Source organism: Pseudonaja textilis, chromosome 2, assembly GCF_049901715.1.
Source record: "Pseudonaja textilis isolate UNSWEBS1 chromosome 2, rPseTex1.2, whole genome shotgun sequence".
In the NCBI taxonomy this organism is placed as follows: domain Eukaryota; kingdom Metazoa; phylum Chordata; class Lepidosauria; order Squamata; family Elapidae; genus Pseudonaja; species Pseudonaja textilis.
In genome coordinates, this window is record NC_141991.1 from 100,615,334 (window position 1) to 100,641,972 (window position 26,639).

The following is a 26,639-nucleotide window of genomic DNA, read 5'->3' on the forward strand; positions in this document are numbered from 1 at the left end:
ACCATTGACTCACATCATATCTAGTGGAAGAAAAGCACTGTAGACTTTCAAAATTATTGCATCAATATATATATGGCATTCAGCTTTGTTCGGGTATTTTCCCACGTCATTATAGTTGTGCTTTTAAAGTTGTAGCAACATTTCGGCAGAATCTCATCTGCCATCATCAGGCTTCTGTATTGTGTTCATCAGATGAGATGGCAGATGAGATTCTGCCAAAACATTGCTACAACTTTAAAAGCACAACTATAATGACGTGGGAAAATACCTGAACAAAGCTGAATACCATACATACATACATACATACATATCACTGTCCATTCACCAAATGTCTTATTATCATCATGTTTAATAACTAGATTCTAAGCATCCAATATGAATTTCTTAAAAGAATAGATTATCAGAAGTAGCACGTATTATAGGCAAGAAAATGACCAAGTGGATGTAAGTATATTGCATTGCAGTCATAACTAGGCAGAAGGGTGGGATAGATCAGGGTTTCTAAACTTTTTTCATCACACCTCTCTTTAGTATAATCTTAATATATACATGCCACCCTTAACAACTCCCTCTCCAAAATGAATACAAACAAACACTGAACACAATGCAATGAAACATTGAGAAAGCTGGATTTATTCAAACAGTGTTACATTAAATGATTCTTCATACCTTCAACCCTGGACTAGATGGTCCTCAATGTCCTTTCCCAACCTTAAAATCTACAGCTCTATGAAGTCCAAAATCCTGTCAGGCAGGCTTTTTAAGTGGCAAACCTTGCATGATCTTAGTCTAATATCTGCTTTCACTGGCTCTCCATTGTGGACTGTCTTGGGGGAAATTCTTCAAGCCTGAATGCATTGCTACCTCTATTTAAAAGCATATTGTTTTCTATCCTAACTGCAAATTAATACAAGGGTGAAAGGGGAGAAGGAGCAGAGGCCTGGCAAAAAGAGTGTTGGTGAGGTAAAGTGATTTGCATGTGGTGACTGTGAACCAGGAAACAGCAAGCAAGTCCTCCATTGTCCATTCAGACCTTCATGCCCCAGAGCTTTGAGTAGATGCTGCTTTCCAGCCTAAAATATGATGGTTGAAATGATGAAGCCTAAAAGTGAATTGACAAGCTGAATTTGGAAAATCTGGCATAAATACAGTCTTCTATTGTGATCCTATTTGTGCTGCCTAGGCTCTTATGGTTTGGGCAGGGCCTTACATTTCGGTGTAGAGTGTGTGTCCGTGGGAGGCAGATGTATTGTGAGCCCCTTTCATTCATCTGGTAGAAAGGAAACATGCCCAGCTAATGTGGGCCACTCAGAGCTGCCTGAACCTTTTGAATCAACTGGGATTTTCAGCTGCAGAAGGCTGGGGGCGGGGAGAGCGAAACAGCCACACGGCTGAATGTGGGCACTGATGGGGGGAAGGGGAAGAAAAGGCTGCTTGACATCATGGCTTGGCAGCTTTGAGTCCTCAAGAGCAAGGCGGTTCAGAGAGACCAAAGGAATTCAGGCCTGCGGATGGAGGAAAACCACTTGGACACAACAGGCTGGATATTTTTCATGCTGCTCAGCCTTCCTGAAGGGGAGAAAATGCTCCTTGGTAAACTGTTGGCAGAGCAGCGACGCACTGAGCAGATATGTTTGGTAATAAGGCTGACACTTAATTTGAGGCTGAGTCCCAGACCAAGGAATAAAAGTTGCCCTCAACAAAAGAAAACGGGTCACTTTCCTAATAAAAATGAGGCAGTAAGTGAGATGCAAAGAAAGAGAGTGAGAAGGGGGAGGGAATGTTTCTTTTTCTTTTTTAATGCAATAATCTGTGAGAATCTCTCCCTCCCTCATTATCTTAGATAATGTGGCCTTGCCACATTTGGTTGAAAATGCAGAGTTCATTATATAGTCAACAACAAATAAGTAAATAACCTGCTATTCTAAGGGAATTCTGCCATTAGCTATACATATATTAATAGTTATTTGAATGTGATTCTACAATCTTCCCATCTTGCAGGGATTCATTAATATTATTGGAGTTATATTTGAATATTATTTCAGCCAGGGAGGTGTAGCTTAGATTTGGCTTGTATTTTTACACTGGAAATCAGAGCTTAGGTTCAAAAGGCCTTTTCTGCTTCAAAGAGCTTGAATAGTGATGTGTTCATTCCTGGACATGGGTCTTGTTGATCAGCTAGCTGCAAAGGACAGTGGATAGCTTCACAAGTCACACTTTTTGTGTGCAAGAGCCACACCCCCACTGTCCTTATATATAGCATAGTAATAATACTTTTAAACAAGCCAAAGCTTCTTGGATTTAATATTTGACCCTACCCAAGATGTGAAATAAACTTTCAGTTAAGAAGAAATTAGCTAATTGGTTTCAATGAAGGAAACCACCCGTTCACTTCCTTATATTTCTAACTATTTGGTTAAAGTTCTAAAAATCTGTGATGCATGAAAATTCCACTTACAGTGGAGCTGAAAATTTAGTGAACTCTTCTGAATGTTCAATATTTTTAAATTATCTTAAAGCAGTGCAGCTTTGGATAATCTTCTTCAATAGATAAATGATCAAATATAATGTTTTTACTCATTTGTATAATTGGAGTTTCTTTATCTAATTTTAGGACTTATAGGATCCTGCTTTAGATCATATTTATGCAGAAATATTGAACATTCAGAAGGATTTACAAACATTCCAACACCACTGTATAAACTGAATCTATTATATGATGTGGAGGCAAATATTCTGAGAATGTCACATTTCTTTTAGTGTGAAGGAAGACTTGAAGACTATGGGCAATGAAGTTTCTGGATTTTTATTTCCCGGAACTGAAAATTATGCAATAATGCTTTGCTTTTAAAACCCAATGACATCTAGCTTCTATAGGCCCTATGTTATACATTCTCAGTAAAATAAATTATATAGGTGAAAAATAATAATCTAGAACTGTTTAGCAAGCTCCATGCTGAAGCTTACAAAGCAGAACAATAAGCTACAATGTGGTTTGCTCTTTTCTGGCATAAGTGTGTAAACCCACCCACATTATGGTTTGGCATGATATGTAAACCAAGCCACAGCATTTGTTCCACAATTCTAATTAAAAAATCTTGGTTTGTCTTTCCCATTATGTTTAAGATCAGAGTATTTGACTTCTTGACAATTTTACAAAGCATCACAACTAAACAATTATTAGTCATAAGCCCCTGTACTATTTGCTATGTTACAACTCTGTTGTCTTCCTCTTTGCATTAGAGCCTTGTTGTAAAACAATATGATTTAAATGATCTTCACATAATGGGTAAAATATTTTCTACACAGTATATTTATTGAAAACTTAGACCCCTTGATATTTTAGTTTTCCATATGCAGAAACTGAACCTCTGGCATCACGTTTTGCTATTTTTTTTTCACCCTCCCCAATTTTAATGAAACTTCCTAGCAGGCAGTTGGTCTCATTTTTTGTTTATGCTTCTACAATACTACCTAAACTGCATTACTTCCTTCAGTTTCTTTATTCAGCTCTAGCACCCCAAGTAAACTTCTTGAGCAAAAATGTATACGACTGTTAGAAAACCACAAATCCCTGGGTAAAAACCATCTTAAATTCAGCTCAGTTCAAATTGTATAAAAACCAAAGGTCCAAAACATTTGGCCAGGACTGCTCTTTTGTTTCTTTGAAACATAAGGAATAACTTTTAAGAAATTGCACTAAATGTATTGAACAACTTGCACAATATTTGTTCATTACAAGGAATTATTGAAATTAATTTGTTTAACAAAATCATTCTTTTCTAACCCCCTTTCTCCCCCCTCCAGAGTCTTCAAAATGATAAACCTTTTTTATGTTGTATTAAATGTTACTTATCTTGGTCCTTGGAAACATTTATGAAAAATGCTCAATGTGGAATAACAAGGTACATGTTAGGACAGCAGAGCAATTAGTACAACATGCCTGAGCATTAAAAGTGATCCCAATGTTCAGTGAAGCCACGTGCTACATAAAGATAATATCTGTGTGACTCACTCTATGGATCTAATTTATTTCTGTGCAGATGGCCATTCATAATCAAATGAAGATCACTGGTGCTGAGGATTAGATGACAGGCAGAACACAGGTTGTGTGATCTGCACAACTTTCTCCAATCCAATGCTCCTCCAAAACAGAGGCAATTATGGAGGAGAAAAGGGGAATAATAAAAAGTGCATTTTGTGATGTCACAACTCAAGCTGTAGTACTTATATCTTGTGATATCACAATAAAAATATTAAAAAGTAGAGCTTGCAGTCATGTCACATCAGCTGTTTTGTTATTTTGACATTATCATGATTAGGAACAGATGTCTTTGCCCAGAAATTTTGAACTGCAAGTCTCATAATATCCCAGCTAGCGTAACTGGATAAAATTCGATTTGTTGATCTAGCCCTTGGTACCCTTTCATCCAAAGTTTGTCATTCCCTTTATAACACTAATAAGGAAGATTAGATTTTTTACATTGTCAGATTGTGAAGATTCTTTTTAATGAAATATGTCAGAACTCTGATAAATACTAAATAGTAATATGTGATACATCAAGTGAAGATGAGAATGGTAAACATTTCTTTCTTTTCATCCTTGTGGGTTGGGAAGTTTTTAATAGATGTTTTTTAAAAGCCCAATCCTTCTCAATTATTTAGTTTAATTATTATTTAATTCACATTAATTTATGTAATAATTTGCATAGAAGTAGTGATGTCAATCAGATGTCCATATTGCTTTTGTTTCATCCCTTAGTGCTGTCTGTTTAGAAAGAATTATACTAAAACAGATTTCTGAAAAACTATTAACCATTTCCATGATTTCTCTATTTATAAATATTAATTCTCATTGCAATAGGTAATTACCAGAAAACTGGGCTTTCCAGAAGTATGGTTGGATTGAAGTTCATTTTATGAAATTAACCCACTTATTGTGCTTTCCATGAGCTGTACCATCATCCATCCTGTGTAGCAGAAAATGTTCCTAATAAGACTTGATTCTTTCAACCATTATATCCTGCTTCATTTGCACGTGCATTTAATAATTTACAGAGATATTCTACTTGCTGCTTTGTGAAATTAAAAGCAATATTTATTAAGCCAGCATGCAGCAAACTTTATCATCCTTGTGCCTACTATTATATTATGAATTTATGTGGGTTGCTTGTAAATAACAGTGGAGTTTTACACATTGATTTTAACATGCAAAGTGTACTAAACTGCTTTTCCTCAGTCCCATTGACATTCCATGATACTTATGCCATTATTTCTGAAGGAGCAGTAGATTTAGGGCTGATAACATGGAGGAAGATGGACATATCTACTCAAAAACTCCATTGAATTCAGTAGAACTTACCCCAAACAAAAATATCTTGTGTGTTACCGGTAGGTAAATTTCATCTTGAGAAGTATACTAAACCCTAAAGTCATATAAAGGCTTTAAAAACTTAAGGGCAAATAAATTGGCCTATGGGTCTCTTAAAAAAAAGTTCAGTCCAGATCCACAATAAGTAGAAAATTATTGTTCAATGAGCAAGATCTATTTAATTTGGGTGGCTTAAAATAAAAGTTTAAAATAAATTTTAAAAACTATAGAAAACAAAAGAAGCACCATAATTAATGAGGTAAATATTTCAATAGCAAGCAATACTCCCCAGTTTTAATAAAATAAAATAAGACTGGTCTTAAAATATATATAGGATTGCCTCCCATTGACCCTTGACCCATACCAATTTGCTTATCAGAATAACAGATCCACAGAGGATGCTATTGCCATGGTTCTCCACATTGCACTGGACCATCTGGAGCACAGAGGGAGCTATGTAAGGATGCTTTTTGTTGATTACAGCTCGGCTTTTAATACCATCATTCCGGATATACTGATTAAGAAGTTGCTGGAAATGGGCCTCTCCTCTCACATCTGCTGTTGGATAAGGGACTTTCTTACTAACAGACCCAAAACTGTTAGGATTGGCAGCTATTTTTCTCCACTCTCGCTCTCAACACTGGCTATAATAAAATTTGCAGATGACACCATGTTGGTGGGACTCATATCAGGAGGAGACGAGACAGCCTATAGGTCAGAGGTTCTCAGACTGGTCTTGTGGTGCAAGAGTCATAATCTCACCCTGAACACCCAAAAGACCAAAGAATCGATTATAGACTTCAGAAGATGCAAAGCAGAGAGAGCCTCTCCCACTATATATCAATGGATACTGAGTTCATTGTGTGTGGAAAGAGTTCATAGTTTTAAATTTCTAGGAACTCATATTTTCGACAACCTTACTTAGTCGGTCCACACTGTGGCCACTGCAAAGAAGGCCCAACAGCGCCTGCACTTTCTGAGGTTGCTGAAAAAGAGTGATTTGGGTGAGAAGTTGCTGGTTACTTTTTACCATTCTACCATCGAGAGCATTTTGGCATACTGTGGTGTGGTATGCTGGATGCTCTGCAGTGGATAAGAAGACGCTCCAGAGAGTTATAAACACAGCACAAAAAAAATCATCAATTGCTCTCTTTCTTCTCTGGAAGAGATTGCGAAGACCAGATAGCTCTCGAGAGCACTAAGAATCTCCACAGACCGTTCTCATCCTGGACATTCACATTTCGAACTGTTACCATCAGGGAGATGTTATAGGTATCTTAAAATGAGGACTAATAGATTGAGAAATAGTTCCTTTTCCAAGGCAGTAATTGTCTTGAATCAAACAGTGCATTTGTGATTTACTCCTATTATTATTATTATTATTATTATTATTTTTATTTTTTTTTTAAAAAAACTCTGAAGTGTGATTGAGACGTGGTGTTTGGGGCACTGTGCTGGAGTAGTTTGCAAATTTCATTGTATTCATGGAATGCAATGACAATAAAGGTATTCTATTCTATTCTAAAATAATTATTGATATTGTTTTATTTATGAATTTTAAGAAAGATTATCTTAAGCCATGGAAAATTTTCTTATCATTTACCTGAAAATGCCTTAGATTCTATTATTTTTTCCTAAATAAAATTTTAGCAGTCTTCCCCAATTCTCTGTCATATGGAAAACCCTATACCCAAACAAATTAAAAATTTCTGGTAGACTAGCAAGCACAATGTCTCTCTTCCTGCACATAGCAAGAAAAGCCACACAACAGGAAAAGAGATGACAGATTGAGTAGGGGTATCACATAAAGCGGTGAGGTTGGGCTCATGCCAAGGCCTTCCAGGGCACAGTTTGACAGTAAAAAGAGGCAAGTTGCCATGTGCTACTGGGTGGTCAAATTAAGAAACGAAATGCCAGCAGTTCAGGAAGGCATTTTGGTGAGAGAAAAGTGGTAGGAATAAAGACCCATAAATTAGCACAAGAAAGAGTAATACAACTCATTGGGCAGCTAGTGCTGTGATAAAAGAATGATCCAAAACTCACGTTGTCACTGTGCCAGCCCTGTAATTACTAAAGAGTTCCAGGTTGGATCATAATAGATGCAAGATATCCTACTATATTATTTTCACTATGTATGTTATGTTTGGTTTCCGGTGTATAGAAAATTCTTTCCACCACAACACCATGGACTCATCAAGGTATTAACCTCAATATACAGGTTTTTTTGTGTGTGGGGGAGATATTTGATGGATCTGCTATTCAGAGATAACTATGCTAGATTCAATGGGCCAGGGGCATGATTAAGAATTAGGCAGCAAAAAAACAAAAAAGCTAAAACTTGATAAAGACAGAGTCCAATGAGTAAAGCAGCTTCATTTGACAATATTTTAAAAGATTTGATTACTACATGAGATTTAAGACTGGAACTTGGGAAATTTCCTATGCAGATATTATTAATCATGTGACACAGTTCCTACTTTTTCTCCCTGCCCTTACTGGCAGTATGCCTTCTCTTCCCAAGTTACTGAATTACAAATAATACGAGTGAATTCACAATATCAGTGAAAGTCGTTCTTGATCTTGCCTCTCAGTTGAAACTCTCCAGAAGAGAAAAATATCTGACTATGAGCAAGTGCATGCATAGCGCTTCTGTGCTCTTCTTAAAGCAGTCCCAGGCTGTTGTATGAATCTGGGCAAGGCAGGAGGGAGAGAGATGATTTTGCTTTAAGGGATCTTTTCACTGAAGTCAGTATGACTCTTAAAGCAGTGATGCAAAGAGACACATGGCCAGATCAGAATAGACAGTAAATCGTATTATTCCACCTGAAAATTTAAGAGACTGTTATAAGCCAAAGTTCCGTGTATGAACAGAATAAGTATTGAACTGGAACTGCCTTTCTGAAGGTAAATCAAACAGAAACAATTGCTGTTTTTAAGAATTACCTCAAATAAACAAACATCCTTTTTTAAAAAGAATATATTGTTGGGAAGTTAGTACTTGTCAAGAATTGAATCTAACCATGTTTTGGGGAATGCATTTTTTTATAATATATTAGTTCCTGGTCAGAGATGAATGAAAATGATCCTATTAAACCTAGTTCAGCTCTTGTGGCACTGCCTCTTTTTAAATGCATAACAGACCTCTTGCCAAATAAATTAATTGTGTAACTAATGTTAAACTGAAGAGTTGCTGCTTCAGGTACAATCTCGTTCTGTTGAAAGACTGGATGCCCTCTAGGGTAGGGCTGTCAAACTTGCAGTCTGGGAGCTGGATGCATCACAATATGTCCTGTGATAGCTGCCATGCAACGTGTTTGACATCCCTTCCCTGGGTAACAGAAATTCATGGATGCATTGTGACCCATCCAATTGAAATTATCTTAGTCTTATTTGTTAAGCAAAATTTGGTTTATCTTTTAAAAAGTATATAACTGATGATTGAAATGTGTGTCATAAACTGATATGATTTTCATTTTTGTCTTGTTTTGTGCCAAAAAAACAGGTTATAAAATGAGAGAAATGCCCCTTTCTGTTTCTTCTTAAATAAAATGATGGTTTGCTTTTATTTTTTCTCCACTCTTTTTCTAAATGTAGGGCTTCCTGAAGCAGCATCTATCCCGCTGAGCCCAATACGTGGAGCTGCTTCTTTAAGCCTCTTTGATTAATTTCAACTCTGATATTTGCCAGGCTACTGATACTAATGTAATCCTATTGGAAGAGAGCTTCTCCCAGGTTTAGTAAAATTGGTGTAAAACTGTAATGCACCCTGGGAAAAGACTTCCAGGCTTTTGATGAAAAAATGATGAATGATATGAACCATGAATGCACTCATGTTCCATTTGCCAATGTAAACCAAGTGGGGAGCAGTGGAATTTAACATATGGAAAGGCAGTAAGCTGGATAAACTTTAAATTTGGAAGGGCAATCTTGCTCATAAATTTTAGCTCCTAAGATTCTCTGCCAAAAGTTAAGCTTCAGCGATGGATCATTGCTCAGCTTGTTCATCCTGTGCCAAATGTAGCAAGATCTGAAATCCCCTTTGTGAAACAAAATAATATCAGGCCCATGGTGTTTTGATTGCTCAGTAATTTATAACTAATGTTTTGAAGGAGCTTTTGGAATAATTATACAACTTTTGCTCCGGATGGGATCTGTAAGATCCATAGTGTCCATGGCAGAGAGTCTTATACAAGATTGCCTGCTATGCAGTTAAACAGCCCTTAGCCAAACCATGTTTTCTCCCAATGTCTAAATAAAACCTGGTCCTTGCTTCTCTCTGTCCCCGCTTTTAGTCATACACTTTAGAGCAATAAATAATTCTGCTTCATTTTCTGGAATAAATTGCTATCACCAATTCCATTTTATTTTGTCTTTTAAAACATTGTCTTCCTTTTTCCTGGGAATGTTCGTTGATTGATATATACGAAAAACTCTACTGAGTGCTGTTTCTTCTTTTAGAATGGCAGAGCATTCAAAGTACTGTTCACAGTATCATAAAACAAAACTCAAATATAACATTTAACTAATAATAAAATTAATACGCCATATTGGTAAAAGAAATACCCTTTTGTTGTATTGCATGGCAACAAAAACATTTCTGAAATGCACTTTCAGAAGCTCAGTTCATATAATCAAGCATCAACTTAGAACCAATGTCATAATGACTTCAAGATCTGGAGGAAATGCCTTTCCTGCCAAATCAAAATAATTTCAAAATTAATAAGACAGATACAGTTAAAAATGATGTTAACTCAATTAGTAAACATGCTGTATTTCAGGTTATTATGTCAGTAGTGTGTTTCAGTCATTTCTGCCACTGGCTGTGTTTTAAACAGCTGCCTTACAATGCTTCTTAGAACCACAAGGAAGCTGCAATCTTTGCTAATTTAAAGCTTTCTTTGCTTTTCATCGGACACTTTGATTCTTTGTATATAAGACCAGTGCTTCTCTTTCCCACAGCCTTTTCCTTTGCCAATCTGAATCCTTGGTTTATTTGCTTGAAGGAAAAGAATCTTGATTTCAATATAAACCTACGGAAGAAAAAAGAATCAGTTATGAACTTCTGCAACAGAGGGTTTAAACGGAGCACTTTCTTGAAAACTCAGTAGATAAAAAGTTTACAAGACCTTAGAATAAAGTCATGCTGATGCCAAAATCCCTCCTTATTGCAAAAGGCTGAGGGCTGTACATACGCAATGGTTTCTCACGTTCCATCCAAATTATATCTAGTATAATTTTGTGTCAAGTTTAACCAGTTGCTTTGGAAACCTTTAACTCTTTGGATGTTGTTGTTCTGTGGTGGACAGTTTCCACTCCTGACTCTAAAAACTTTGGTTTCTTTTTATCAAGGATGAGACGTGATAATAGTATCACTGTATGCCTGTTATTGGACCGTTAAATTTACAGCTGTCTTTCCTCATCATTCCTGATTAAAAGTTAGAAATAAACTTAGGGTTAAAAAGAACTTTAAGACAAACAAACAAAAAGAAGCAGTAGTTGTCAAATGAACATTTGTTGGCTCTGTGTGGTAAAGTCCATTTTCACAGTAAATTCCCAGGTCCCTTTAATTTAGTTGATGCAAGCCTTTATACAAAATTATCTCTGTATCATGTTTGTTGACTCATTTTTCTGCATTGTAGAAAAATTATCAAGAAAGTTATCAAAAGTTAAGAAAATTATCAAGTGAGCTCATTAGACTGGGTTCTAATACACTAAGCAACAAACAGTAGAAAGTGGTGGGCTTAAATCCACAATTATGTCTACCATTTTGGACCCCTTGGTTTTCCTGTTATGGAAATCTAAATATGTATTTAGCATGACTGTGGTCTTTCAATGCATATTTTTGAATTAAGATTGGTGGTTGAAAGAAATCACAACAGGCATCCTTTTAAAATGCTTTTTTGGTTAATTGAATTGACTAGTTTGTCTTTGAAAAAGCATATTCCAACATGTTCTAAAATTGTTAACGGAAACAAATACATTTGCAGATAAATTATTGATAGTCTTACTCTCTGGTTTGATTCCTAGTACCTAACAAAAAAAAAAAAATTCCCTCCTGGATGCTATCATTCTGAATGTTTTTTCCTCCCCAAAGCTCACCTCTGATTCCTCCATTATCACTATTTACTAAAAAGTAACAGAGCCATCACCATCTGTCAAATCCTATTTTCATTTATATCCACAAGAACTTACACTAAGTTGAAATTTTTGAGATTTTAGCTCTTTCATTCATACTGAAATTTATACATTGACTTCTCTGCATATATTCATCAACTCACAAAATCAGACCACCTTCATTCAAATTTCTTGCATCCTCCCCCTTTTTCTTATTATAGACACACAACATATCCAAGTGGCAATAAGACTTGGTTGCCATCCTTAGTCATATCTGTGCCACATAGAGCATTCCCTGCTAAAGGTAAGGTCAGTGTGGGTCATTTTGGCCATTATGCCACAAGCACAACCAAAGTCCCAATGTAGTCATGCTCTTTTATGCAGTCTTGGGTCTCTAATCTAGGGTTACTTTGCAATCATACTTCTGCTTGCATTCCATCAATTTAGATATTATGTAACCATACATCAATATTCACTGACATAAAGTCAGATGTCTTTTCTGCATAGATAGATGTGTACATAATAGCTACTATTGAGAATGATTACATGTGTAGTTTGCAGGTTTCAGAAACAACTTTAAAAAAATAGAGTGAGTTCTTTTGTTCATGTCTTATTTGTGGTAGGATTATTCCTCTTCATTAATTTCAGTGAGATTTAGGAAAAGACTATTTTTATCACAAACAGTGAAAATAAAAGTCTGTAACATACGGATGTGAACATTGAATCATGTGAAAGTAAATGTGACCTCATGCATGTATGTTAAAATATATTAAGCATATTCATCCAGCAGTGTGTGTGTGTGTGTGTATACACACACATACACACACCTTCCACTAGGTTATTTGGAGAACGCAAGGACAAGTACTGGTCAGACATAATTTCTCAGATTTTTCAGGAAAGGTAGATTTCTAAAGCACTAATATTAAATGAGAAATAATGTGCAATCAAAGGTAAAGACTACAGGATTCTCTCTTCTCACCTAATGTCCATAGTTCTGGTAAAACCATCCTGAATGCCATTGGTTTTTGATAACACATGTTCTTTTTGGAGAATCCTTCCTTCCCTTCCAGTCCCTCCACTGATCCTTTTGTTGTATGTTCCCCCCACAGCATGTGATTGCCATCCCGTGGGTGCAGCTGGAAAAACCTGTAATCAAACTACAGGGCAATGTCCTTGCAAAGATGGTGTGACGGGCATCACGTGTAATCGATGTGCCAAAGGCTACCAGCAAAGCAGATCTCCCATTGCCCCCTGCATAAGTAGGTGGATGCTCTTTTTGACATCTATACCATAACATAATTAATCCTGAGTCTGGCTTGTTTACTAACACCTAACTGGATAGACTCAGTTTTATTTAGACTGTGTTTGGCTACTCATATAGTACAGTATTCATGGAAGTTATTGGTATACACTGTGAACCCAGTAAAAGTGCAATTTTTCTGAGAGATCTCTGGGGTAACACACAGGGGAGAGCAAAGCCAATAGCAGAGGAAAAAAAAGACTTCAATGAATTTGGAAATCACACTGGATTTACTATAATTCAGATTCATTAAAGGAATAATGAGTGCAAGAGCTGCCTTGTGATGTTTTGCATTCACTTTGCATATAAATTTAGAGTGAACGTGTGTGTGTGTGTGTGTGTGTGTGTGTGTCTATTCTTAAGTTTTTGCGGGTACTTACATATATGGCATTCAGCTTTGTTTGGGTATTTTCCCACGTCATAGTAGTTGTGCTTTTAAAGTTGTAGCGACGTTTCAGCAGAATCTCATCTGCCATCATCAGGCTTCTGTATAGTGTTCATCTGTGAGTCAGGCTTTTATAGTGGTTTCAGATTTAAATTTGGGGCAGCCTATTGCTGTGCCAGAATGGTTTTTTCTTCACCCTGATTGGTTGGGTGTCTTGGTCTGTGTTTATTGGTCTTGGAGTTCGCTGTGTTCTGCTTGATTGGTGTTTCTAATATCTCCTGTCTGTTTTTTGGCTCTTTTTGTCTCTTGATTGGCTGACAACATTGTGTTACTTTATTGGAGGCCTTTAGTGCAGCTTGGCTCCGGGTAAATGGACGGCTATCATTAGTTAGGAAGCTAGGTTTCATCTGGGTGAAGAAAAACCATTCTGACAAAGATACAAACAAATTGAAGGAGCCCCTATGGGATCACCACTGTCACCCATCATTGCAAACCTGTTCATGGAAGAATTCGAATCCAGAGCCCTGGACAATGCCATCCACAAACCCAAACTATGGTTAAGATACATCGATGACACAATTGTGATTTGGCCCCATGGAAAAGAAAACCTAAACAATTTCCTAACACACCTAAATAGCACACACCCCAAAATCAAGTTCACCATGGAAACAGAAACAAACAAACAATTACCATTCCTAGATGTACTACAAAAAAACAGATGGCACACTAGGACACAACGTATACCAGAAGAAAACACACACTAACCGCTACCTCAACGCCCAATCCCACCACCACCCAGCACAGATAAACTCCGTGGCTAAAACACTAATTACTAGAACCAAACGCCTGGCAGACAAGACACACGTTAAGACGGAACTATGCACCCTGACTAAGGTACTGACAGCCAACGGCTTCCACAAAAGCAAAATCACTGGCTTGATCCACAAAAACACACTGAGACATAATAGAGATCCAGAAGGTGAACAGACCTATGGAACAGCTGTCCTGCCCTACATAAGAGGTACTACAGACAAAATTAGTAAGATACTGCACAGACATCACATCAAGACTGCTTTCAAAACAGACAGAAAAATAGCAGCCATCCTTAGAAACCCCAAAGATAAAATTGACCTGGAAAACCAAGGCATATACGAAGTCCCCGGTGCATCATGCACGGCCACATACATTGGACAGACCAATAGAAGAATAAGTACCCGCCTGGATGAACACAAAAATGCAGTCAAAAAGCTGGAACACACTTCCTCACTAGTCCAACACATGGAAGCCACAGGTCATAGCATCAACTTCAATGGTACCAAAACCCTAGCCACTATAGAAAACCCCAGCCACAGAATCATCAGAGAAGCCATAGAGATTGAAAAAAGACCAGAAAGCATGAATAGAAGAGATGATTCCACGAGACTGTCAATCATTTGGAAGCCTGCACTCACAAGCAAAAAAATCTCCACACCACAAGCCAGGCAAACACCTGGGTACAGACAGATCCCCCCTGATACCTCCAGCTCAAACACACCCCAACCAGGCACCCAGATGAAACCTAGCTTCCTAACTAATGATAGCCGTCCATTTACCCGGAGCCAAGCTGCACTAAAGGCCTCCAATAAAGTAACACAATGTTGCCAGCCAATCAAGAGACAAAAAGAGCCAAAAAACAGACAGGAGATATTAGAAACACCAATCAAGCAGAACACAGCGAACTCCAAGACCAATAAACACAGACCAAGACTCCCAACCAATCAGGGTGAAGAAAAAACCATTCTGGCACAGCAATAGGCTGCCCCAAATTTAAATCTGAAACCACTATAAAAGCCTGACTCACAGATGAACACTATACAGAAGCCTGATGATGGCAGATGAGATTCTGCTGAAACGTCGCTACAACTTTAAAAGCACAACTACTATGATGTGGGAAAATACCTGGACAAAGCCGAATGCCATATATATAGATATAGATATAGATTTCTTAAGTTTTCATGGGTATTTATATGTATGGTATTCAGCGTTGTTCAGGTATTTTCCCATGTCATTATAATTGTGCTTTTAAAGTTGTAGCAACGTTTCGGCAGAATCTCATCTGTCAGAAGCCTGATGATGGCAGATGAGATTCTGCCGAAACGTTGCTACAACTTTAAAAGCACAACTATAATGATGTGGGAAAATACCCAAACAAAGCTGAATACCACACACACACACACACACACACACACACATACACACACACACACACACATAGTGTGTGTGTGTTAGTTATGTGATCTAAATAAAAAATAGTGATCATTTCTATGAAAGGTTTGAAGGTTAAGATGTGATATTTGAATGGCAAAATATGTATTTTTGTTTTGTCTATTTACTGTAAGCTGCTACTATTGTATTGTTACTTATGCCTCAGGTACGATCCAAATAAAAATATTAGACTGTTCAGCTTCCCTCTTTGTTAGGAACTCTATGAAAACAAAAAAAATTGTAGAGTAAATTGTGAAACCTAAAAATCTAGTCCTATAAAGTATAGAATGAGAAAGCTAATGCAACTTGGTCTTTTTAAATTGGATTCTATTTGCACTGGTATATTTCACATCTATCTCTCAACTTAATGGATATTTAGTAAAAGAGAAATAATAGTAGCATACAATTCTAATTCTGTGAAATCTCCTATTTCATGACTGACATGTATATAAACAATGAATCTGTCCTAACTTGCTTACACAATCACTTTAGTAAACAAATGATGTCACTTCCAGATCTATTTTACAAATGGAGGGGAGTTGATGACTAGCTATGAGGTAGCTGTGACTTCAAGAGAGATGCATCCATGGATGAAGCTATTAGGTCTTTTGGGAATATCCTCTTTCAGTTTAGAGAACTCACTGATGCCCAAGGCCTCACTCTTCACCTACATGAAGATGCCAGTTTCTGTTCTAGACTGTCATGCCATATAACTGAAAGTCAGGTTTCCAGAGAATTGGGTTGCTTTTTCCCAGATGGGAGCTCAGAGTGACTTTGGGGCTATTACTGTTCCTGAGCCCAATTTACTGCACACAATGATAGCTGATAGGAAAGGAGAATCCACAGATGCCACCTTAGATTCAAAGTGTCACACTTGGGAGTAACATGAAATGAAGCAAATCCTATTTGTGCACTTGACTCCAGTAGGAGAGGTTGAGAAACCAGCTGGTTTTAATCTCTTTATCAACATGGCTTCATCCAATTGATGAGGATCAGCATTACTACTAGTGGATATTGTGATCAAACCTTGAGAATTGTGTTGTCTTTTATATTTAGGTAAATATTGGTTGTTTCCATGAAGGAAGGAAGAAACTCCAGCGGCCAAATGATTATAGGAATGTCAAAATTCCTAAAAAAACCAAAAGTAGTTCTTATTAATTGTGTTGCATGCATACTAATTGCTGTAGAATAATCAAAGCATTTGTTGATGTCCCCCCGTCCCCACAACTGCTGCTACTGTAATCAGATTTATTGTGGTATAATTCTTAGCAATGTTTTACTCGGCTGTGTTGATTTTTAAGAAATGTTGTTATAAAGAGCCAAGCTACATTTATAGCAACTTTGAACAATGGAGCAGAAAACTTTTATATTGTGCCAATACTTTCTTTCCTTGGCTCTAATACAGAAAAAAAAATATTATGGTTGAAAGAAACAAGTCTTTGCTAGAGACCCAAAACAAATTCTTAAGATGTATTTCTAATAAACTGAATTAATGTATCCCAAAATGTATTCCTGTACTGTTGTTCAGATGGAGGTATGTAATACCACTGTTTTCCTGATGCTAAACAGACGTGGCTACTGCCTGATTGAAGAAACAATAGTGTCAAATGCTCCTTGAATATTATTGATTAAATTCACTATCACCTCTGTCAGACATACCTTGCTGAAAATATCTATAAGCACTTATGAGGGATAGAATATCACCAATATACCTTTTTTAATAAAGTTATTTGTGAATCTGAGAGCTGAATTAATAATACAAAAAATTCTGGCTCCAGAGAGTAGGAAACTCGTATAATAATGCTACCGGAAAGAATGGAATAAGAATTTCAAACTATTGTTCCCCTTTAGGATTTATTGCTTTTAGCTGCACAAGATTAATATAGTGAACTCTCTAATGGAGCAATTAATGTTATAGGCACTCCTTGTCAATTAAACATATCTTTAACTACAAATCTAAATTTAGTTTAGTTCATCCAATGGTTGTACAAACAGTATAGTTCTACTTATTGTTTTATTCATTCTAAATGAGATATGAAACATTTGGAGAAAATTGGAGAATAGGATTTTATTGCTCTTTCAATAAAAACAAAATACAAGCTGCAGATGCATACAGTTTGTCTATAAACTGTATACTTCACCAAAAAGCAAAAGATATCTTAAATGCATATCATTTCACTATGTAAAAGATAATCAGCATCTAGAAGTTAAAATTATAGCCATTGGACATGAACCCAATCTCTCCATTCATGTCGGAATGCTGATATTAACTTTACTGATAAAAAGATAGCTAAACATATCTCTTTCTTCAGAAAGACAGCTATTTTAAGTACTGCTGAATTTGTATGGAAAAGTGGGAATGAAAGCACAATTAGTCTCTGAAATGCCACTTCCTCACCAATTTAGAATATTCTGAGATCTGCCATGAACAGGGGAAAAAGTTCCAGTAATGGAACTCTAAATTATGTGAATGGGTAGGACTCAAATGGTGGTTTTGTTTTTAAATTCCTAGAAATAGATATGATTCCCAGAAATGTGAGCATTGCTTTCAGTTACTGAATTTGTGGGTGTATATCAAGATTAGCGTAGGTGTTGCTACTGTTTGCTATGCTAGCTAGGTGGCAGCCTCTCCTGAATATAATTTTGTGTAGATGGTAATTCCAAATTATAGGCTAAGGTATTAGCTTCTCCACCATTGTGTGGTTCAGTCATCTTGTCACCTCTATGAAATAATGATCTTTGCAGTCACCTATTTGGTAGTAGTATAAAATTTCCCAATTCCTTAGTTAGAAAAGTAAATAATACATTTCCCCATTTGTTTGTTCTTTTTTTCTGTCCGCTTTTTCTTTTTACCCACAGAGATTCCTGTTGTTCCTCCTACCACTATGGCCAGCAGCACAGAAAAGCCTGCAGGTATATATTATCATTGTTATTGTGGTTTTTAACCATCACAATCATCATTAAATATTACGTTCAATGCTTAAATATTTAAATGTAATGCTTAAATTTAAAGCATATTTAAATATGTTTAACCTGAAGCATGTGGTACCTAAGTTTGTTTTGGCTGTTCAACAAGTTGCTAAAAATCACTGCTTTCATGACCATGTATGTTACTAAGAAAAATATAGTAAATATATGTAAATTATATTTCTTAGAGTATGTAGAACTATGGGTAGAGACACCTCTGTCAATAGCCTGATTTGGGAAAACATCAACTAATAAATAAAATATGACAAATGCTCTTTTAGAAGGCTCCCCAGAGCCAGGCAGATCAGTTTAAAGCACCAAGTTTATCTACAAAGGCCTATATCTGATAACTTGACTTTTGTTATAAGGTTGTTTATTATAAAGTGGCCAAGGAAAGAGAAGTGATTTATTAGCAAAGTCAGTTCAGATCACACAAAGCTAGTCTACCAATCTGTTGAGATATAGAAAGTTAAAAAGCAGGTTTGGTATTGGTTTTGGTTTCTCTTTATGTGATTCTGACATGTGGGATGCGTTGCATGTGTGCTTATTGCCGTTTGAGATGTTTGAGCAGCAGTGGCATACGGCCTTTGTAAGTAGGCATATTACCTACTTCTTACAAACCTGGATAGCAGGAAATGCATTTCAAGTATTGGAACGGCAGTCAATGGGCTGATTATGGTTTATAGAGGTTTCCCTCTGTCTTACTATCTTTCTTTGACATCACTAACTTACATTCAAATTCTGTACGTTTTCCCAGGCCAGGAAAATGGGAACATTCTAAACCAAAGAAAACTTTTCCCATTATGAAGGCTTTAAAGTAGTAAATAGATTAGCCCCATCTTATTAGCCATGTGAAACAAAACATAAGCATAAATAATAATGGAGGGTTTTTTAAAAGTATTTTATTATCATAAAGGGATGATGTTTTCAAGAGAATTATTGCTGCTGGGAAATGAAAAATAACCCACTTGATAATTTTGCATAGTCCTAGGAGCCCCATTTCATTTCCTGCTGAATTTTGATCAAGTAACTTGTCACCTATATTACTTCTTTGAGATTGAAGTGTCCAAACAATATGAAATGACGTAAAAAAAAGAACCCCTACATATTATAATATATAATACTAACATGTACTTCACATATTCTCCTATTTTCTCCTAATCCTTCAGCCATTGTTGCAAACCCTATCTGCTTTTTTGGGGGGAGGGGGGATTATCAAAAAACGTTTGTCCTATTAAGTCCTATTATCAATTAAATTAACTTCAGTGATGTAAAATTATCATTCCATGTTATGAAATCCAGAATGAGTTTCCTCCTGATGATACTCATGAATCTTCTATTGTATATTTTTAATGCACGTATTTTTAGTGCCAGTCTTTCTGCTCATATATTCTTCCCTCAATAGAAAGTTAACATGGGGAATTCTGGGAGTTGAAGTCCACCAGGCTTCAAGTGGCCAAGGTTGGAGACCCTTGGGTTAGAGAACAAATTGTAGGGAATATTCTTGTTTTGCTTAGAGATTGAATGAATTTGGAGTCTTTTCTAATTTTGTTCAAATCATATGTATTCAATCTGTACATGAGTGGGGAACTTCAGTCTTATGCTTGTTTTTTTTTGTAAAAGTCCTACTTACTTTACTTGGTTATTTAAATTTGTAAAAAAAATAGCCTGGGAAAAATGTATTTTTTACTTTTAAACTACTTTCAAAAGATTAAAAGTGAAGATTAAGTTTAGTTTTAGAATTAAAAATTAAAAGACAAGTCCTAGTTTTATTTTATAACTCTTTGGTTATTGTTATCCTCTTTGATTAACCATTCTGAAAAGGATAGCAGGTTAGTAATTCTGATAGGGATTCCTAATGCCACAATACAATACAATCAGAATAGTTACTGTAACTGGCAAAAATTAGGAAAGAGCTGGATTATTTATCTTCCTTTCCAAGGGATAGAAGATTCTGCTTGAAAAATTTCATCTGTAAGATTATTTATTATTTTTTAAAAAGAAGAGATGCCCTCTAGACGTGCTCAGTGGTTTTATATTTTTCTGCAAATGATGATACTGCAGTAGACTACAGAATCATGGTGGAATTGAAAGGGACCAAAAGGATTATCCAGATCAACTCTTTACAATGTGCAGGAATCCAATTAACAGCCTTTGAATCCAACCTCTGTTCTACAGATCTTACCATCAGAAGTTTTTTGTTAATATTTAAACAAAAGCTAGGTAATTGAAACTGTACTTGTTATTTATTATCTTAGGTTCTGTGGGAAGGAAAAGTCACACCTGGCTATTTTCTGTATGATATATTTTTATGGAAGGGAATGTATTCTCATCTCAAGTTTCTTCAGCCTGCCTTCACAGGGCATGTCCTCAAATTTTTGTATAATCTTTGTCATCCACTTATCCTTTTTCTGGTCTAAATATTTTTGAGGTGTGATGCACAGATGTGATCTCACTATGCAAAGTAGGAGGAATCACACATATTTGAGGCAGTGGTTCTTTGAATCCAGCCCAGAACTGCATTGGAACTTTCTAGAACCTATTTCATATCATCTCCCATATTTAGCTCGATGTCAATGATCAATCCAAATCTTTCTCTGATGTAGTTTTCTAAGTTCTGTTTTCTTCCCTAAATGTAATACTGCACATCTATTGCAAGATATCTTGTTTGTTATCAGCCTAATATTTTATTAGGTTGCAATCTAATTCTGATATCTTGAACACTTCCAATTGCATATAATATTAAAAATTGATGAGCAACCCATCATAAAATAAGCAAATATATATAATAATTATGTTGTATAATATTACCCTCAAGATAAATCTCTGCAGAACTTCACCAGATTAGCCTTTGTAGTTTTTTAGCTTGACTTCATCAGCAATTTTAGAAGACAATTTTTCCAAAAGCATCTGTGATTCTGCCTACAAAGGTTAGTCAAATTGACGTTTTTCCATCTCAGAAATTCAAGAAATGTTTCTTGTCATTATTCAAATGGCACCATGATTTACACAGACTTCATAGGGTTTTAGGATATTTAAAAGGAATGTGCTAGTTGACCAAGAAATGTTCCTGACAATGAATTTTTTACCATCGCTTATTATAACCATCTTTTTTGTAATGTTTGTCATTGGTTATGGTAGAGCAATATAATGATTGATTGGTTACAAAATACTTTGCAATCCTTGTTTCCATGAAACAATAACCCATACTTGGATTTCAAATATTACTCAGGCTCCAAGGCATCTCAGCATCTTCTTGATATTGTCTCTCCTATTACTGTCCAAAATTGTGCTCAGTAAGCTTACATCATCTCCTTGCTTTCAACAAGGATGTCTCACAATGGAAGTTCTATACAATGAAGAAAGCTAAAGGTCATGCCAAAGGTTAGAAGGCACCCATCAGGGGTTCTGGCTTGCTGTCAAATACAAAGCAAAGGTTTTTACACCTCAGTCTTTGGGTTTGAGTCTTTTCTTTCTATTTTTATTTTGTGCATTGACATAGCTACTTTGCTACAATAGGACGTCTTGCCAGAAGCTGGAAGGCAGGGAAGAAGGTGTGGATGTCCTTGACAACCGATTTCTATTCTCCTCCCTAACACTCCCTTGCAAATTATTTTTTAATTTGAATTTTAATAGATTGTGCGCTATTATTTGCCTCTTTCTTTCTATTCCATATTATTATTCTAATGACAAATTGTTTTGGCATAACTTGAGGTGAAGTGCGACCACATCTGATGCTGAAATAAATAATTTTATTTTGTAAAATGAAAGGATTTGATTTTCCTTCTTCTCCAGATAAAAATAAATAATGGTTTTCAAACTATATAACTATTTCAGAATGGCAGTTTCTAAGAAGTTAGCTATAAGACAGAAATTAAAAAAATAATGCAATTTCTTTCAGGCAGTCTAACTATAAGTCAAAACTGATAGCTGTGAGGTAAACTTTTAAAATGAGATGCACCATAGTTCAATGAAAATCATCTGGATTGGTTCTGCTTTCAGTTAACCCCTTTCTTCGTATTGATATATTTTGGTTTTACTATATGTACTAGATCTTAGTGTAGCAACTTAATATATTTTAATTCTTTTCTGATATGTTATATACATTGAACAGATTTACACTGCCTGAGGGAACCATGCATTAATCTAATTGTGCTTCTAGATACCATTCTGAAATATAATTAGGAATTGTGATTACCCTTCTAAGATCTAAGCTTGAGAGTAGGGCTGCGTGGCACTCATCCTAGTCCTGCAATATTTGAAAGAAGATCAGAATACCTAAAAATGTAGCAAATAATAGACAAATAAATAAGTTTAGTAGGAAATGGAATCATTTATGGGTTTAACACTGTGCTTTGAAATGATACTGAAGCTCGGTGCAACATTATCTTCTGTAGTTAATAAAGGAACTCAGTCCTACTAGTATCTTGCTATTGTGACTCTGGGTGGCTAGCAAAAAATTAAAGTCAGGGAATACTTATTTTTAAAAAAAAGGAAATTAGAAACAATTTTCTAATTTCCTTTAAAAAATAACATAGTTGTTTTACTATTCCCTGACTTTAATCAACTTGGCATTGTCCAAATAGATCATTGCATTTTACAGTCAATAAAGACCCACCCACCAACAACATGCAAATCAATCAACAAAGTTATCTTAACACAATGATGAATTGTAGTTTTTGGTCACCTCTCTACTATTGATCGTTACTGAGACAGAATTATCATATCTGAATGTTCTAAAAAGAAGATACTCTGGACAATAGCTACCCAGCATATTGCACATGGTGCAGTGCATAAAACTTGCTAATTTACTTTTACTTTTGTCCTGTCCTTCCTCCTAGCTCTAAATACATTCTCTGTCTCAAGCCCTAAAGATTCATCTATAGATACATAGTAATCCATATTAGTGACTTAATTCTGACAAAAAATGCATCATTTCACAGGTACAGTTGGAAGATGATTTAATTAACAAAGCTCTTAACATCTTTTCATTGTAATCCTAAATATATTGTGAAACCTCATTCCTGAGTAAAAATCCATATGATTGCAGTTCTGCCTCAGAACTTTCACATAAGCTCTACATTCTGCAGTAGGTTGTTATTTACAAGGCGCGAAATACATTTCTCAGATATGTGTACATTTTCAACAATAACCCACCCCAAATACACAGTCAGTACAAGATGAACTAGAGGGAAAAATGAATAAATGATGAGTCTTGCCCTAGCACACATCAGTGATCTAAAAATGTGCATCTGTTATCCAGACATTTTGGCACGCTACTGAGGACAGCCCAAATTCCTGTCACACTTACGGCTGGGGCTGGTTTGGCTTATCTTCATGTCTCCTCCTCCCAATTAGTAGCATAACAGAATCTGAATGGACCCAGGAATCTTTTCACAAAGATGTCCTGCCATAGTGCAAAAGCAGTTTATCACATGTTCTATAGTGCAAAAGCAGTTTATCACGTGGTCCTGACTCTTCCTCCTGTCTGCTATATTGACAAAATAAATATTCTCTCAATCCTACTAGAGATAATCCACAATTTATGACCACAACTGAGGCCCAAATTTCTGCTGCTAAGCGAGGCTGTTGTTAAGTAAAAAAATTTCCCACTTTATGATCTTTCTTGCCAGAATTGTTAAGTGAATTACTGCTGTTGTTAAATTAGTAACCCCATTACAGTTTTAAAGTGAATCTTCCTTCCCCATTGACTTTGCTTGTCAGAAGGTTGCAAAAGGAGATGACATGACCTTGGGACACTGCAACCATCATAAATGTGAGCCAGTTGCCAAGCATCCAAATTTTGATCATGTGACCTTGGGGATGCTGCAACAGTCACAGGGGTGAAAAATGATCATATGTTACTTTTTTCAGTGCCGTTGTAACTTCAGTCGGTCACTAAAAAAATGGTTGTAGGTCTAGGGCTACCTGTACTTCTTTTACACAGTCCCAGTTTCTGCAGAATATAACCCAGCACTTCTTTTCTTATTCACCCGTGGAAAGGCCAGCAACAATTTCAAAAGGATTGTTGTCCCTGAAGAGATAGAAACATCCACCAAGGCCACTAATATTTAATGTGTCACTTTGGCAAGATGTCTGTCTAGATTGGCTGGACAGAGCCTTTGCTACTCCTTTTGTGTTATCTTATACATACAATATATATATATATATATATATATATATATATATATATATATATATATATATATATATATATATATATATATATATATTGGTTTATCGAAGGGATTCTGGATAGATTGAAAATGTTCAAGCAGGAGGACACTTGAACAGTTGTATTGCTCTCAGACAATGACAAGCTGCCTGTGTTGATTCTATTGTTGTGGAATGCCCACAAAAGATTCACCTTGCTTTGAACCAGGCAGCCTTTCCTTATTTATTTTTCCATAAATAGAATGTGTGGACCGTGCTCTGTTGTATGATTATGTTGAAAGAAAAGTTCTACTAAGCAGTTTTGTCGTTCACTTTTTAAAAATGGGAGCTGGAAATTATCTGTCAGTCAGCTTTGCTCGGGGTAGTTAAAATGAAGCTCCCCTTGAAACTGCTAGCCATCTGCTGTTTGTACTGTATTTTCATAAATGATCCTAAATTATAATAATGTGGGCACCAGGAAGGGCCATTGGCACACACTTTTTCATAGTGCCTCAGCTTCTATAAAAGCCTATCCAATTCATGATTTCAATGCTGGCAGCCCCAACTGAGAGACTTTAATCTAATTTCATGCTTTATTTGCACCCATTTGTTTTTCAATCAATCTTGTTCAACACGAAGAAAAGATATTGCTGAAAGTTCATTTGTGTGTTCTTGTTCCAAGGGTGAGGTTAATAGCAGTTATGTTTTCCTGGGATTGCTGCAGAGTTCACGGTGCTTTACTTGTTCATTTTAGTTCTGTTTATATCCAGCACATCCTTCTGTTCCCAAAAACACTCAAACCAACAATTGCAGCAGATCTTAGAGCATTTCTTCTAAAAAGCAGATCGGGTTAGTGGAGTCCTTTATAAATGTGCTTAAGTTTACAACAGCCATTTCAAATGTCCTGTGGAAACCCACAGAAGCTGGGGAGTGAATAGCATGAGAAGAATAATCGCATAGGAATCAGGCTGAAAATGTTTTTGATGCTGAAACTAAGGGAGGTAAAAGTAGGTCTGTGTGCATAGCAAATTATAGCCGTCCAAAGAAGTCAGATGAACATGCTACATATATTTGAATATAGGGATTAAGAATAAGTTTAATGCTAACATTGAAACCTCTGACCCTGAATGAAAGATTAGCATGTTGATCGAATACACTTATGAAAGCATACTCTAGAAAGGATAAAGAAAATCACATCAGGAGTTTTCAGTGATACCTTGGGGTATAAAATGTGGTATTAGATACCACCAGGAAATCACTATGACTGACAATGTCATTCTGAAACAATTTAGGACTGGCAAAATGCTCAGGAGGTGCTGGGATAGAGAAAGAGAACAAGGAGTACATTCAAAGGGGAATTTATTTTACTTTATTTATTTATCAAACTGAAAAACCACCCTTCTCCTTCACGGAAGAACTGCTAATGGGTGACTTTAATTGAGTATGCATCAAATGTTCAGATTCAAATGTTCAGATCTAGATGTTAGAAAAGACTCTGCTCTAGAAGAATTTATCATATACCTAGTGGGTCTGGAACTTAATTGTGACATCCCAAACCCAGTATGAGATGTCCAAACAGAAGGGTTGCAATGCAATACTGTTAATTTATGTTGGTGGGACATTGCCTGGGAAATCTAATATAGTTATGTTTTAGTCCAAACGAATGTATTAAAAAAAAGGATTTGGTAATAAAAACAAGGATTTGGTAATAATAAGAAAGTTGGAAGGAGGCTCATAATATTTCCAAAATAGTGCTAAATTATGCAAAACACTAGTTCAGCTGGATTACTGTATATATCTAGAAAGGTACCTCAAAATCCATTCCTCCCCCACCAGCATAAATACTGATGTGGGGAAAGTCCTGCTCAAATAAGAAAAAGAAGGAATGCTCCATACGGTATGGCACATCCCCAATTTATTCTGTGCAAATGCATTGCTGGCAAAATAGTGAGGGAGGAGGCTCCATTTCCTCTCTTGCTGGTCTCATGAAGAGTTGAAGATGAAAAATCTCCCATCAGGAGATGTCTCTTTTCCTAATACTAGAACAATTAAAATGAGTAAGGGCCCTCAAGGGATACACTAATATGTAAGCGTGGGAAAATGCA

General features: G+C 36.1%; 1 protein-coding gene across 2 annotated transcripts in view; it reads left to right on the forward strand.

The window, feature by feature from the left end:
* Positions 1-26,639, forward strand: part of NTN1 (netrin 1) — a 136,882-nt gene that overhangs the window by 76,694 nt on the left and 33,549 nt on the right. For both annotated transcript variants that reach the window (XM_026696188.2, XM_087924725.1), the window contains exons 4-5: positions 12,595-12,744; positions 18,274-18,327. In XM_026696188.2, the coding sequence (XP_026551973.1) occupies positions 12,595-12,744; positions 18,274-18,327 (204 nt within the window). The remainder of the gene's footprint in view (positions 1-12,594; positions 12,745-18,273; positions 18,328-26,639) is intronic.